Genomic DNA, 13,538 nt, shown 5'->3' with positions numbered 1-13,538 from the left:
TTACTGCCATTGCCATGTTTGCATGTCAGCTTTCTGCTCCCGTCACTGTATGGTTCACTTAACAGCATGACCTTGAGAGGTGTGCGCGCGCGTGCATGTAATGACCAATGCCAGGTGTCACTATGATAAGTTAATACAATACTGTGCAAACTAAATCAGGTCTGTAGTTTCATAACAATTAGCCTTCTACAGGAAAACAGGTACTTTTGAACAATTGAATTCTGAATTTGTGACTCAACTCGAGTAAAGTACAACAATAAGTTTTTCTTGCACTTCTGGGCAAATACAAGCACTTCCATAAACTTGCAGGATTCACAGATGACCAAAATAGATGCAGCATAGGCCAATATTCTGACTTTGAATCCCAAATTGATCCATAACTTATCCCATTAAATGACTCCATAGCATCTTTTTAGACCCTCCCTGCCTTCTGTGTTTCTTTCAAATGTCAAAATGCTAACATCAGCATGTTAACCTAGCTGACATGCAGTTTTGTTTTTTTCATGATCCAACCTGAGATAAAATCAGTGTTCCTTCATCACTTTTGGAAGATGTCAACCAGAGGCACTTTGTACAACTGCTCACTAGTATGACAAATGACCTCAACTTCATGTGTTCAAATATAATGTAATGATAACACAAAAAAATCTAAATTTTATTAAATGTTTATTTTACATGAAATATACAGTTTTGTTTGGAATTAATATACAAACATGAATAATTTAATCATAAAAAACACCTTACAACAAAACTATATTGGAGTTTTTAACACAATGGAGCAACTTTCACAAGAAAACTAAAGTTGGACAATTAGTTAAACCAGCCAAACCTGTTTTTAGTTTAAGATCAAGAGACATGCTTCAGTCCAGACAAGTACCATGCCTGCATCACAATGCAGCACTTAAGGCGTCCAGAAAAACCAGTGGAAATGTGAAGGGGGAAATGGAAATACAGCAGTGACCAGTAACCAATGATGAAATACACAAGAGGAAAACAAAGAGAAAAAAAAACAGAGTGAGAAAGATTATACCTTCCCAGAAAGTCACTGCAAAGTACATTCAACAGATATTTTATTTTACTGCATGTCCTCTGCTTTGCAGTGGATTTAAGACATTTTCATTTAACAGCAGTCATCTGTAAGGCTGAATTAGGAGTTGGCATGGTGTAGCCCAAGTATTCACGAAAAAAATTGAGAAATGTTGGAGTAGAATTTCCAACACTACTGAATCTGGTATGAATGAGGAGACTGGTTTTAAATTCAAGGTGTGCCATTCCAACTAATACTGTTAAAAGGTTTTTTGTGTTAAAATTTTTAAATTTGTGCAAAAGGCAGTGGGTTAGACTGAAAAGCAACGAACATAATATTTTGAGAGAGAGTACAGGGTAAAGGTATATACTATACAATAATTGACTGCCGATGTCCCCTCAAGACAAAAACATACGTCAAGAGACCATTGATCTGTTACAGGTTAACCTTGGCTGCCAGTCATGAGCGGTACTTCAGTCATTCATGCCAGTGTGAGCCCCCGAAGGCAAACAAGTAGCAAGGCCATGTCCTGAGCTGTGTTTGTGGCTACTGATGGGCTTTCAGCCAACATTTACATGGCAAACAATGAAATGAAAGGGTGCAAGGGAGACAGAGTGAGAATACTGTTTCATTCACATCATGCACTGCCATGGTAGAAGGAACCAGAAGCTGCAGATTGGACATATGACACGCGGATGATATGTGTTGACAAAACCAATATTCTGACAGGCGTCACAATGCAAAGCTGACGTTACAGGAGTCCTAACAGCTTGGAACAGAGGCGTACAGTAGGGGAAAAAAAACAATAACTGGCAGTTAATGCAGATTATACCATAAATATTTCTCTGCATATGACATGAATGATTTGTTAGGGCCGCTTTCACATATGACCGTTAATGTCCGGACAATTTCCATTTACATATGGCGAACACAGCAGGAACATTGGGCAAAAAAGCAGGAGGCGGGATATGAAATTAATTTCACTGCAGGAAGCAGTGTTTTGGTTTACAGTCATCAAGATGACCGCTGAATTCTCGCATTGGCTCGCTCGGACAATCTCCTGAAATTTTACCAGGGGGCTGGCAGCAAAAGTTCAGGACAATGGCCGAAACAATATTTGTGGACATTTGTGTTCTCAAATCCAACCCCTCCAGAGGAACTCAGGAAAATGTCCGGACTTTAGTGCGTCTCGAGCAGTTTGCTCCAAGTTGGTTCCAGGACTCAGATGTTGCCTACCCATCTCTGATGATATCTAATGCAGTCAAAATTCTGTTGCATACAGTACAAACAAAAAACAAAGAACAGAAATCGCACAAAACAAATGATCAAGGACTTCACAAAATAAAAAAATGAAATACCAAAGTTAAAAAGTAGGGATTGGCCCAAAACCCTTTCTTAAATAACATTTTCTTCAAGGAAAAATGTTTGGCTCAGGTTTTAAACAGACAATCTGCAATGGAGTGGACTTTTTACTGTCCTCATTTGGTGGAATTGTGCAATGGGAGACATAAACCCATGTAGTTTTTTAAAATAAAAAGCTTCAATGTCCTTCATTTTAATAAATATTATTAAAACACCAATATGGTGAATATGAATAGAAGAAACTCTGGGAAAATCAAATACATTCCCACATAATTCCCTATCAACCCATGAGTTGAAAAAAGCACTCATTGTAAATAGTTATTGTTTTGGATATTACAATAAAATGTGTGGCATATCATTTCTCAAACCGTATAAAAAAAACTGAAATAGAGCAGACGTGGGGTTACATGTCATGCTCTGTAGTCCATATCTGATATGATGTTAAACATCATTTGTTCTAGAGTTTACAGGAAGCTAGACTTTTAAAATCAAATGGGCAAAATGATGTGTATCTTCATGGAAACATTGATTTGAAATTTGATCTTGGAAGTGTCAGAATATATATACTTCAATGCCAACCAAGTCAAAAACAGATGACCGGTGAGTTGCATTGACTTATGAGTTTAAGACTTGTAATTCCTCACGATTCTGTATTTTCTTCCTTTGCATATTCCTCTACTAGTGTCTCATACGAGTGGCTGTGTTCTGAACCGTCACTAGTGAACACGGACCCTTCAGATTCAGAACTCTGCTCCTCCTTGGAATTCGTTTCAATGTTTTCATCACATGTGGTAATAGATATTTTTGCTTTGGAATCGTCATCATCCTCCTCCTCCAAGTTATTGCTGAGGAAGTTTTCCTCATCAATAAAAGTTATGTTTGCATTTTGGAATGTCAGTGGATGGTACTCCTTAGAGTCCCAAGTCCTCCGACCACCTGGTCCACAGTCACCCACTCCTCGTTTCTCAAGGTCCACGTCCTTGTCAAGTTGGTTCTCAAACATTTGGTCCTGGTCTAGTTCTAGGTCACCCTCTACTTGATCTTCTGTTAGCAGAAGACCATTGTCTGAGCCCAGCAGGTAGTTCTTGGACTTTGAAAAAGCAACAGTGACGCGGTCACTGAAACTGTAGCGTCTCTTTTGGCGTGGCGAGCGGTCAAAACTGAGGATGGTGTTTAACAAGGGAGCGTCATTGCAACTCCGGGAGCGATTAGCATCTTTGGCTTTATCAGTGGAGTTACCAGTGTTGCCAATGATTCTGTCATCTTTTTTCGTGCCAATCTGCTTAATCAAATCGTTGTAGCCTTGCTGCTTCTTTGACAGAAAGCTGAAGATGTTGACGTCATTAGGAGAGGGTGGCAAGCGAAGGGCAGCCTTGTGCGACTCTTTGTAGTGCCGGAGCTCGTCGAGAGACAGCTTGCGCAGCTTGCGGCGTTTCTTCAGTGCCTTGTGAGCTTCAATAACCATCCGCACTTTCCAGTTGAAGAACAAAGAGAGCCAGGCCAACCCCAGATAAATCCACACTTCCACAAAGTAACGGTACAGAGTTGGGTATTCTTTATTCGGTTCCACACCTATGGAATAAAGAAAATGGTCAAGGGTCATTTAAATGAAAAAAGCTCTGGCCTGCAATCAATTCCCTTGCCATCCGTGTGCAATTTAAATGTGATTAAAACAACAGATTAAAAAAATTACTTGCAAATGATATATATCCAAAGAATCAAGGTGGGGGCTGCTTTAAACTACAGGTTTTCTGGCTTATTTCTCAACTTACCAGCTACCAAGTCCCCAAAGCCAATTGTGGTCAAGGTGACAAATGAGAAGTACAAGCCTTCGATGTACGTCCAGCCCTCCTGGGACATGAATACAAACGGTGGAAGTACTAAATGGACCAGGACGCCCCAGAGGAGAAAAATAGCTGTGCAGGTAAATTGAGCCTTTCTCTGGAAAAAAGAAAAAGGAAACAAGTTAGTTCATGTGACGATTTTATACCATAGAGTGGTGATTTCTTTTTTTTTTCTACCAGAAATGTAAGAAAACAAAAAGGTCCTTCAACTTACCAGTGAAAATCCTTTCTTGGTGAGATATTGGCCCAGGTGCTTGGCTCTGCCACCGAAGAACTTGCCCAGCTCACTGATCCAGGTAAGACACAAAGGCACACCAAAGAGCCCGTAGAAGATGCAAAATACACGGCCTGCTGACGTTTTGGGGGCCATGTTGCCATACCCTTTAAAAATAAAAATGGTTTAGGTTGTTAGAGCCATGTATAGGCAAAACAACACTGTCATGCTTAAAAAACTGACTCCTTAGAAGGGAAAATTAATTTAGACTGTGTTGAAAGTCTCCCCGATAGCCCAGTGCATGCCTATGTTGACTAGAACAACATTGCTAAATCATTTTAATGTGAACATTAAGAAAAATCCTGAATCACAAAGAGCACTTACCGATGGTGGTGATAACCGTGGCAGCAAAGATGACAGCATTTGGCCAGTTCCAGTTGTTGAAGGTCTTACTGCCAGTAATAGTGACCCCCTGGCCCGCAGCATCGGACACCACCTGAGGACAAGGAAATAAAGATCTCAACTTAGAAAAATGGAGATCAATTTAAAAGAGGAATAAATAAATTTAAAGAAACCAAGATGGACACGTTCATTTTGGAGCGGCGGACCACCGCTGCAAAATTATTGCCGCCGCTCCTACAGAATTTTATGAAATTTCATGAAGTCGCAATTACACGACTTTGCGAGGGCTTTTATTTTGACATGACAAGAAACAACGACGTAGCGCTGTAGGTGCTTGTGTTTTGAGAGGAGCTAGCCCTTGGCGTGCGTGCTAACATCCGAGTGAAACCTGGACAGAGTTTTAAAAAAACACTAGAGGAAACACTGGCAGTTATAAAAGCCGAATCTGGCTTAGCAAAATTAACACGGGAAGTTTGTTATGCGCAAGCTCCTTTTCTTCCACCATATCCTTCCTGCGATGTGACGATCATATCTCAAGTAACACTGATGAGCTGAAACCACACTCGAGGCACCCTGGAGAGTTGCCTTTAACCTGGGGGCTCAGTAGTTCCAAACACTGCTTACTTTGGTATGGAAACAGGAAGGCAAGTGCTGCATCCCTAAACAGCTTTTGCATAAACACAGTGAAATTTGGAGAAAAAAAAAGGTTAATCAGTGGTTGCTGATACAGGAGAGCTGTATCATGTTGTGCTTAAACCACAGGCAAAATTAGTCTCCAACCACCTTGAGCATGAAATGCATTGGCTCAGTCTTGCGACGAAGTTTTAGTGTTGCAATCCAGAGGAGACAGAAAATGCCTATATCATTCCCGACCAAATGTGTGCTTGACCAGCCACAACAGAAACTGAAACGTCCCTCTTGGGTATTCGCAAACACTTGGCCATGTGTGCCATTGCTCCCACACCAAAGTTATTCTTTCTCCAAATGTGATGGAAGGGGGGTGGGGGGTGCAAAGTGCAGGGGTTGGCAAAATTCTCATAACGCCTTAAGTACTAGAAGATGCTTCGCTCTTTAATAATAACAGGTCTGTGACAGTTCTGCAGTGTAATTACCAGCGCGAGGGGAGGCCATTCTTTTGTCTGCTGAAACAACAGTTTTTCCACTGGGCTTCAAGCTGACAGCCGTGATGCCCAAGTTTGTGTTCAAACCATGACCAGAAATTAAAGAGGAAAAACCTCAGTGGAGGGGGGTAACTGTACACGTTTACATTTGCCAGTCCTCGTGACAGCATCTGTGATGACTGCTGTATGCATGAGGTAAACTACAGGGATGGATATTAAGAAAAAAAAATACCGTCATTCGATATTCACTGGGAACTTTACGACCAAACTTCTGTTCTGTTGTTTGGCCTTAACCTCTGAACCTTTGATGACGAGCAACTTGATATTCCTGCAGTCCATAGGCAGCGTTACTTAGATGATGACATGCCTCCCCTTCAGAGTCATATTCATACAATTCATGTACATTCAAACTTCTACTTCAGATTTAATTGTTTATGTCCGTGCATGGCATGTCACATTAAATATCGCTGCCGCAATGAATTGTGGGGCGTCTATTTCTCCTTTCCTTTTGCATAGGAAGGTCCAGTGTACCGTATGCTAAAGGAGATAGGAAAGGAAGCATTGAAGCACCTTTCCTATGCATTTAGAGAATACAATCTCTTCATTGGTCCACACATGCCTGATGTCAGCCGCCATTTTTGGTCTATTCCAGAGCAGAAGCTTTAGTGACATTTAAGTAATGCGAATTCTGTATGTCCACATACATTTATAGAATCTGTTTCAATTCCACAAGGTCACATTTACCTTTATTTGCTTTTCAAATCTCACATTTAAAAATGTTTGCAATATTGAGATTTTTTTCTCTCTTTCCCGAATATTCAGCATTTCCACTCAAGTTTTTAAGTGAATAATAACAGCTGGATCCTCCATTGCAGCCAATATGAAATTTAAACCACCTCCCACGTCCTCCCCCAGTCATGACTGTTGCATCGTTTGTTTGCCATGTGGAAAACAGGAAAAGTGACAAATGTTATATTTGTGGGTCAAGTCTGTGGACTGTGTGTTCTGCACCTTACTCAGGCCTAATGAGGGCTACATGCACATGATCAGTCTGTCTGTCAGACAATAATGTGCTGAAGTTTCAGAGATGCAAAATGCTGATTAATAGGAATGCAATTAGAACAGATTGCAAGCTAACACATAGGAGAGAGACAAGCAATATGACCTTTAAAACAAAGGTAGACTGTAGAGGTTAAATGTTAACTTGTGGATAAAAAAAAGAATAATAAAATATAATATATATATATGTTGCTACAATTGAACTGACTTGACTTTACTGACACAAGCCAGGAAGGAGAAGTAGTTTGTTTTCCTTGCGACCACAAAGTGCCAAAGTGAGTCCAAAAAAGCTCAGGAGGAAGTTGTTACACTGGCTTCTTCACAAATCTGATATCTGGACACTATGATGTTAACCCACGGCTACATGTCGATACATGTTTGCTGGACAATTTATAAAAAATATGGAATAGGTGGAATAAAGTGTTAAAGAGGAGCAACCCAGTCTCCAACAGCCTTGGGAAAACAAGCACCTACATAAGATGCTTCTCAAACTGTTTCTCCAATCAATGTCAAAGTTAGTTCTGGATGATAAAAATGAAATAAAAAAAATGGAAATAACAACAAATAATTCACCAACCATGGTAATAAATTCAGCAGATATAAATCTCTGCAAATAATTTCTTTAGCAAAACAGCACTGTGCCAAGAGGGATGACTGGTGCATGACAAATGGAACAGAGAGGGGAAATATCTGAAAAGCTTTGAAACCACAGACAAAGACTTTCTCAGCTAACTGATGATGAACGTCATACTGACACGTACTCAGTACTGACACGTGCATTACTGAAGTAGCAGAAAATATGGAAGTAAGATATCCTTGCTATGACAAAAGTTAAAGCCTAACAATTATTCAACAGTTGATGACTTCTTTTTTAAATATCATAATAGGTATTTTAATATCTTTGAGTTTTCTGCCATTATTGGAACACAACAAGACATCTAAAAGCGTCACTTCAGAGTCCATGAGTTGCAATGTACATTTCACAATAATCAAAAGTGATCCTTAAAATCAGATTTAGTTGTAGCCATTCAGATTTTATGGTCAGGACTATCAAACCATAGACTATAAATTATAGGTGCAAACTTTAATAATGAAATGACAAAGATTAGACTGTGATGTATCACTTTTAGGACCTGGGCTGGTAAAAGCACAACATGAAATAAAGCTTGCAGTTCCTTAAAAAAACGCACTGGTTGCTAAAAATCTGATGATGTCAGCACTGGCGAGAGAAAATGACAGAGTGTAAAACAGAAACAGTCATAAAAATGTCTGCAAGACCTCTGAGGACCTTTGGGATTTTTTTCCATTTGATGTGTGATATTTGCTGACACAAAATGAATAACTTTGCAATGATAGTTTACCCGTTGAGCATACACACTTTGGAATATGGTCACAGTGCTACAGAAATCAACTCTCAGCCACTTTTTTAAAGCTGTGGCTTGCACATGTGAATATATGTGATATGAAATGCATGAAGTTCCATTCATATTGAAAGCAACAATATGGTGCAGCCAAACCTTAAAATGTCACACAAATTCAATGATCAGAGTTTGTGCCTCACTCCTCAAGTGAAGGATTCCCTTTTCTTCTGAGGCAGTGAAACTATTGCTTAACTGCAGGATTAGCGGTTAGCGCTGCCACATTCTGATAGCCAAAGAACAGTGTCAAACTCCCAACTGTTATCAGGACAGCTGGCGGTCTAGAATACCAATCCAGACCCTCTGTGTTTTTCCACTTCCAGCACACAAGCAAAAGCTGCGTGTGTGCAGGATTGACCGACTTCCAAACAATGAGGTCCTCCATGTCATTTGTATTGATTTCTGGCGTGGAGGTGGATGGGTCGCAAACAATGCCTCCACGAAAACAATATATTTCACTGTATGCACCAATCAAAGATTAGATATGCTTCGCAAGAGATGTAAAATCCAGGAAGGTGTGAGATTAACAAGAAACTGATGTTAATTAAGACAAAGTGCAGACAAATTATGACCGTTTGGTAAAGACGTAAATGGCCGCGCTGTAAAATCCCTAGACAGATTCTTATGTTACATCTGGTTAACAGATTGTTAACATTAAATCACACTGTTAATACTGCATGAATTTGCCAGACTTGCTCCATTAACGCGCCATGTGCAGTCTTTGGCGAGTTGAGTTGATTAACAGTCAATCAAACTCAAAATTTGGTTAGGCATTCTTGCTAGTTCATAGGCAAAAAACTATGTTAACCCCCTGAGCAGTGTAGTGACATTGGAAAAGTACACGCGGTGATCTGGGCCTGGAGAAAAATCTAATTGAACACAATGACGACATTTCTGTCTTGCGAATTAATTGCCTTAAACCTCAACTCGTGATAGTAAAATCCACTGCTACCTTCCAGAACTAAATTCTTTTCCTACACTCTTCAAAAGAGGAAAAGAGACTTTGCTATTTCAAACCGGAACCGCAGTAACCTCGGCACATGACAAAGTTAACTATCCCCCAAAACACTGTGCCACTTCATTTATTTGTGCTTCCCCCTCTGACCAGGGGCCTTGTTCACTTGAAGCCTGTGACAGCAGGGTTATTGATAAGAAGTCTTTGTGAAATCTGCTTTGACCACACAAACGTGATCTTCCAAGTCATGTGCGTTGGGGAACACTGGAGCAGCTTTTGTAGTCTCATGCACGCAAGTGAAATCAAATCAATGTCCCTCAGAAAAGTCAAAAGGCGGCACACGTGCGGAGAGAAGCGGCGCCGAGGCAAAAGGCTAATTGAAAGCATGCATCACCGGTTACGGTTTGACTCGTGACAGGTAACTTGAAAAAAAACCTAAAAACTAATCAAAATCATTATTTTCTAATATTATAAAAGCTGCTGGAGGTTTCCTTCAGCATAAAACTGGGACACGTGGCTGCAGTGTTTTCTTTAGAGTTGGATTTGAATATTTTCTTATCACCTATATTCAGGAGAAGAAAGCCCGTATTCTCAGAGAATGTCTATATCAGATAAAAATTGGGCCAATTCCTTATTTAAATTTTCCTCATTTGTATGATTTGCAGATGTTTTAATAAGTGCTTTTGGCTTTGACTCACAACTGAATGGATGATTACATGATCTTTTTGAAGGCTCCCACTTGAGTTGACACGGCGTTGAGGTCATGCGAAAAAACAGAGGAGACCTCTTCATATTAAAGCAGCACAGGTCAACAGCAGCACAGGTACCAGCTTTCAAAATTACCATACAGTTGAATCAACACCTCCTTAACAGTTTCAAAAAAACAAAACAACTGAGATAAACATACATGCTTCTCAGTATAGTTTAGGGTAGTATGGTAGGGTGATATGCATTCTGCTCCCAGCCCCCACTGAGTTTTTATGACCGCTTCCTAAGGGGCAACAGTGACAGGCCATAAAATACAATCTTTAAAGTGTGACCACTTCAAGGGTCCCGTAGTTAATAGTAAACTCATTGTTAATAAAACAGAGAGAACTCTTCACTTTTTTACAACAGTGTCGCCTTCTCTTGTTAGGCCCCGCTTATATATTTTAATTGTTAACAAGCCGCGCATAGTTTCCACAGTGGAAACCCAATAGAATTTCAGATGCTAACACGAATGTGGCTGTTAAAGCCAACTCGATGGAAACATGCGGCACGTTTCTCTGTTTTAATATACTGACTCCAAAGCCTTTGGAACAGGTGTCTCGCCAAACTTCAGACAAGCAGAAAAAATACTGGGAGACTGCACGTGTAGAAAACGATAGCAACGTGATAACTCAACTGTCTTTGTAAGGAGGGCTAAGGAGGCAAACATGATTTCATATCATCTTCTGACAATGCATGAACCCCACCCAACACACACACAAGATATTAAGTGGTCTTTGTCACTAAGAGGGAGCAGAGGAGCAGGAAATAGAATGGCCTCTTTAAGATTTTGACCCGAGTGCCAAAGGTATAGTTCCCGGATCACTCTATGTTTATGGTCCTGAAGCAGATTTGGCCGTTGCAGGTATTTGGCTGTCACAGAGGTGCCATGAGTGGGGGGAGGTTCGGGGACATATCACTTTCAGTCCTGCCGATGAAGGAAGCAGGAGGTGGGGGAAAGGGGCAGAGGCGGTGGGGGTTGACTCCCCAATACTGAAGTGGGCCCAAAAAGGGAGACCGGTTGAGACATGTCTCTAGTCACGAATCCAAAACACAATACAACCTATGGGGGGGGGGGGGGGGGGGGGGGGGGGGGGGGCGACGACAAAACCTGTGTGTATACAGAAATCTTTGTGTTGTTCCTGTGTGTGTATTTGTGTGTATACACACCCAATATCCTTGTCTTTGGAGAAAGGAACAGTGTTACTGGTGCACATAAGGATTCCTCTGAGATAGGTTGTTGCAGGTACCACTGCAAATCCAGTCTTGCACACACTACTGTATCTACTCCTCAAACCCGAACAGCAACTTTCAAAAAAACATATTTTTAAGTCATAAAGTGGGAGTGGACACACACACACACACACACACACCTGTGGAAGCCACAGTGAGCGTTTCTGTACTGTGGGTTCAAACAGTGCAGACAGTAAAAAAAAAAAAGGTCAATGGCACCAGATTTTTTTTTTACTACTGGTTAAAGAATTGCAATTTGGATAAGACACTGGCAATGGAACACCAGGTCCCTTGCGGCTGCGCCCGGTTATCGGGAGCGCAGCCCGACGACTCTACACGGAGAGGACACGGTCGCCGCGGTAATTTCAAACAAGGACCCCCCCCATTAACCAATGGACCCGCGGGGTAAGAGAGGGGGCGATGTCTGCGGCGGGCCGCGCCGCGGCGGTGCGTTGACCCTACCAAGATGAACCGCGCACCGACACCGCGTCCTGCCCCGGAGGCGCGTGCTCGGTGTTTGTTCGGCGGGAGCCAGGAACCGCAGCAGCTGAGGCTCATTAGGCCCCTCGCGCGTCGCTCCGTTCAGGAGTTGGGCCCAAAACACACGGATTCACTTTGAAAAAACAGCTGTTGGAGGAGGAAGAAGAAGTTGAAGAACTTTCCATACCTCTAGTATTTTGTCCAAGTCATCTTTCGTCAGACAAGGATAGTCCTCAAGTATTTTGTCCCTCTGGTCACTATACGTCTTCGCAGCCTGCTTCCAATTGGGCTCCTCCAGGACTTGAAAAATCGCTGCCCCAATGGACAGGTAAAAAATAATGGCAGAAGTCAACAGGGGGCCTTTATCTACCATACTTCTGTGCAGTGACTCAACTTGGGAGAGAGCGCGGGACAGGAGGGGGTTCAGAGAGAGAGAGAGGGAGAGAGCCAGGGGGAAAAGAGGAGGGGGTGAGAGACAACAATACCCGAGGAGTTACGCGGGGCTCATTCCCGGCAGGTCTGTTGGGCTCACTAAAGTGCTTCTCCCTCCGCGCGGCGGCTCACAAGAAAGACGGCGGGGACGCGCCGCCGCGGACAGCATCGGGCTCGAGACGTGAACGGCGCGGCGGTGGGAGGCGATTCGGCGGGGGGGGGGGGGGCGGTCAGAGCGCGCGCAGTGCTACGGCCGTGAATAGTGGCTGCTCGCTCCACGTGCGCAGCGAGACAAGTACCCGACTCCGAGCGACCCGGGGGGGCGGGGCGCGGGGGGGGGGGGGGGGGGGGGGGGGGGGGGGGGGGGGGGGGGGGGGGAAGGGAAGATCCGCCCCCCACCACCCGACCAAACACAAGAAACCCGGAGCAAGCGAGGGCCCCCACCCCCTCTGTTCGCGTTTCTGTTCAACAGCCACAGGTGTGCGTTCGCTCCGCTCATACGCAGTCCGTGGTTCACTCTTAACACAGCAATTCAACAAGTGTTCCGAAAATCACAACCTAAGTTGACCCAACTTTTACCCCCCCCCCCCCCCCCCCCCCCCCCCCCCCCCCCCCCCCCCCGCTCTCTCTGGAATTTGGAAACTAAAACAAAAGTGCTTTAATATCGTTTGCTCTTAAAGTCGTAAAAAGTCCCTCTGCTCGCCTCAATAGAATGAATTCAAGGATATGCACGAATCAAAAAATGAATAGATCGATAGATGGGTGCATTTTATTGATCCCAAAACCAAGAAATATGTGTGCATTGAAGACAAGTGAAGTAAGGACATGTAAAATAATTATATAACTTTGATTGATTGATTATAATTCATCTCGAACCATCAACAAAAACAAAAATCAGATAAAAAAAACAAAGACAAAACACAAACAGATAAATCACTCAAAACAAGGATGCGTTCGAGAAGAAGAAGGGAAAGGCCATAGTGCTTATATAGTCCTGCCCAACTTTACAATATCATATTATTGCAAAAAACAAAACAAATATATGTATATATGCTGCATGTATATATGCAGGTCATAAAATAGCATACTGTACAACAATACACTAACTAAATTGCAAAATATTATATATAGGTTTCCTCCTCTCTGTAAAGAATTTAAAGTGACCTTAAAAAAGTGTTACTGTTATAGATAATTTCTTATTTTAGTGGCTGTATATCTGAATCAGAATCATGTTAATTGCCCAG

At 42.2% G+C, this 13,538-nt stretch overlaps 1 protein-coding gene across 2 annotated transcripts; it reads right to left on the bottom strand.

Moving 5' to 3' along the window:
• Positions 1-649: 649 nt before the first annotated feature.
• Positions 650-12,536, bottom strand: kcnk5a (potassium channel, subfamily K, member 5a). Of its 2 annotated transcripts, XM_047337795.1 has the most exons (6): positions 12,348-12,536; positions 12,050-12,174; positions 4,832-4,943; positions 4,448-4,614; positions 4,162-4,330; positions 650-3,961 (listed from the first exon to the last, which is right to left on the bottom strand). In XM_047337795.1, exons 4-6 carry the CDS (start codon positions 4,601-4,603, stop codon positions 3,030-3,032), a joined length of 1,257 nt encoding a protein of 418 aa, XP_047193751.1. In that variant the 5' UTR covers positions 4,604-4,614; positions 4,832-4,943; positions 12,050-12,174; positions 12,348-12,536; the 3' UTR covers positions 650-3,029. The 2 variants fall into 2 exon arrangements, with proteins under 2 accessions (XP_047193751.1, XP_035466383.1); XM_035610490.2 differs by having other exon boundaries at positions 12,050-12,536.
• Positions 12,537-13,538: the final 1,002 nt, after the last annotated feature.

This window comes from Scophthalmus maximus, chromosome 15, assembly GCF_022379125.1.
Source record: "Scophthalmus maximus strain ysfricsl-2021 chromosome 15, ASM2237912v1, whole genome shotgun sequence".
Taxonomy (NCBI): domain Eukaryota; kingdom Metazoa; phylum Chordata; class Actinopteri; order Pleuronectiformes; family Scophthalmidae; genus Scophthalmus; species Scophthalmus maximus.
The sequence above is the reverse complement of the archived record's forward strand: the minus strand, read 5'-3'. Positions and strand labels throughout refer to the sequence as shown.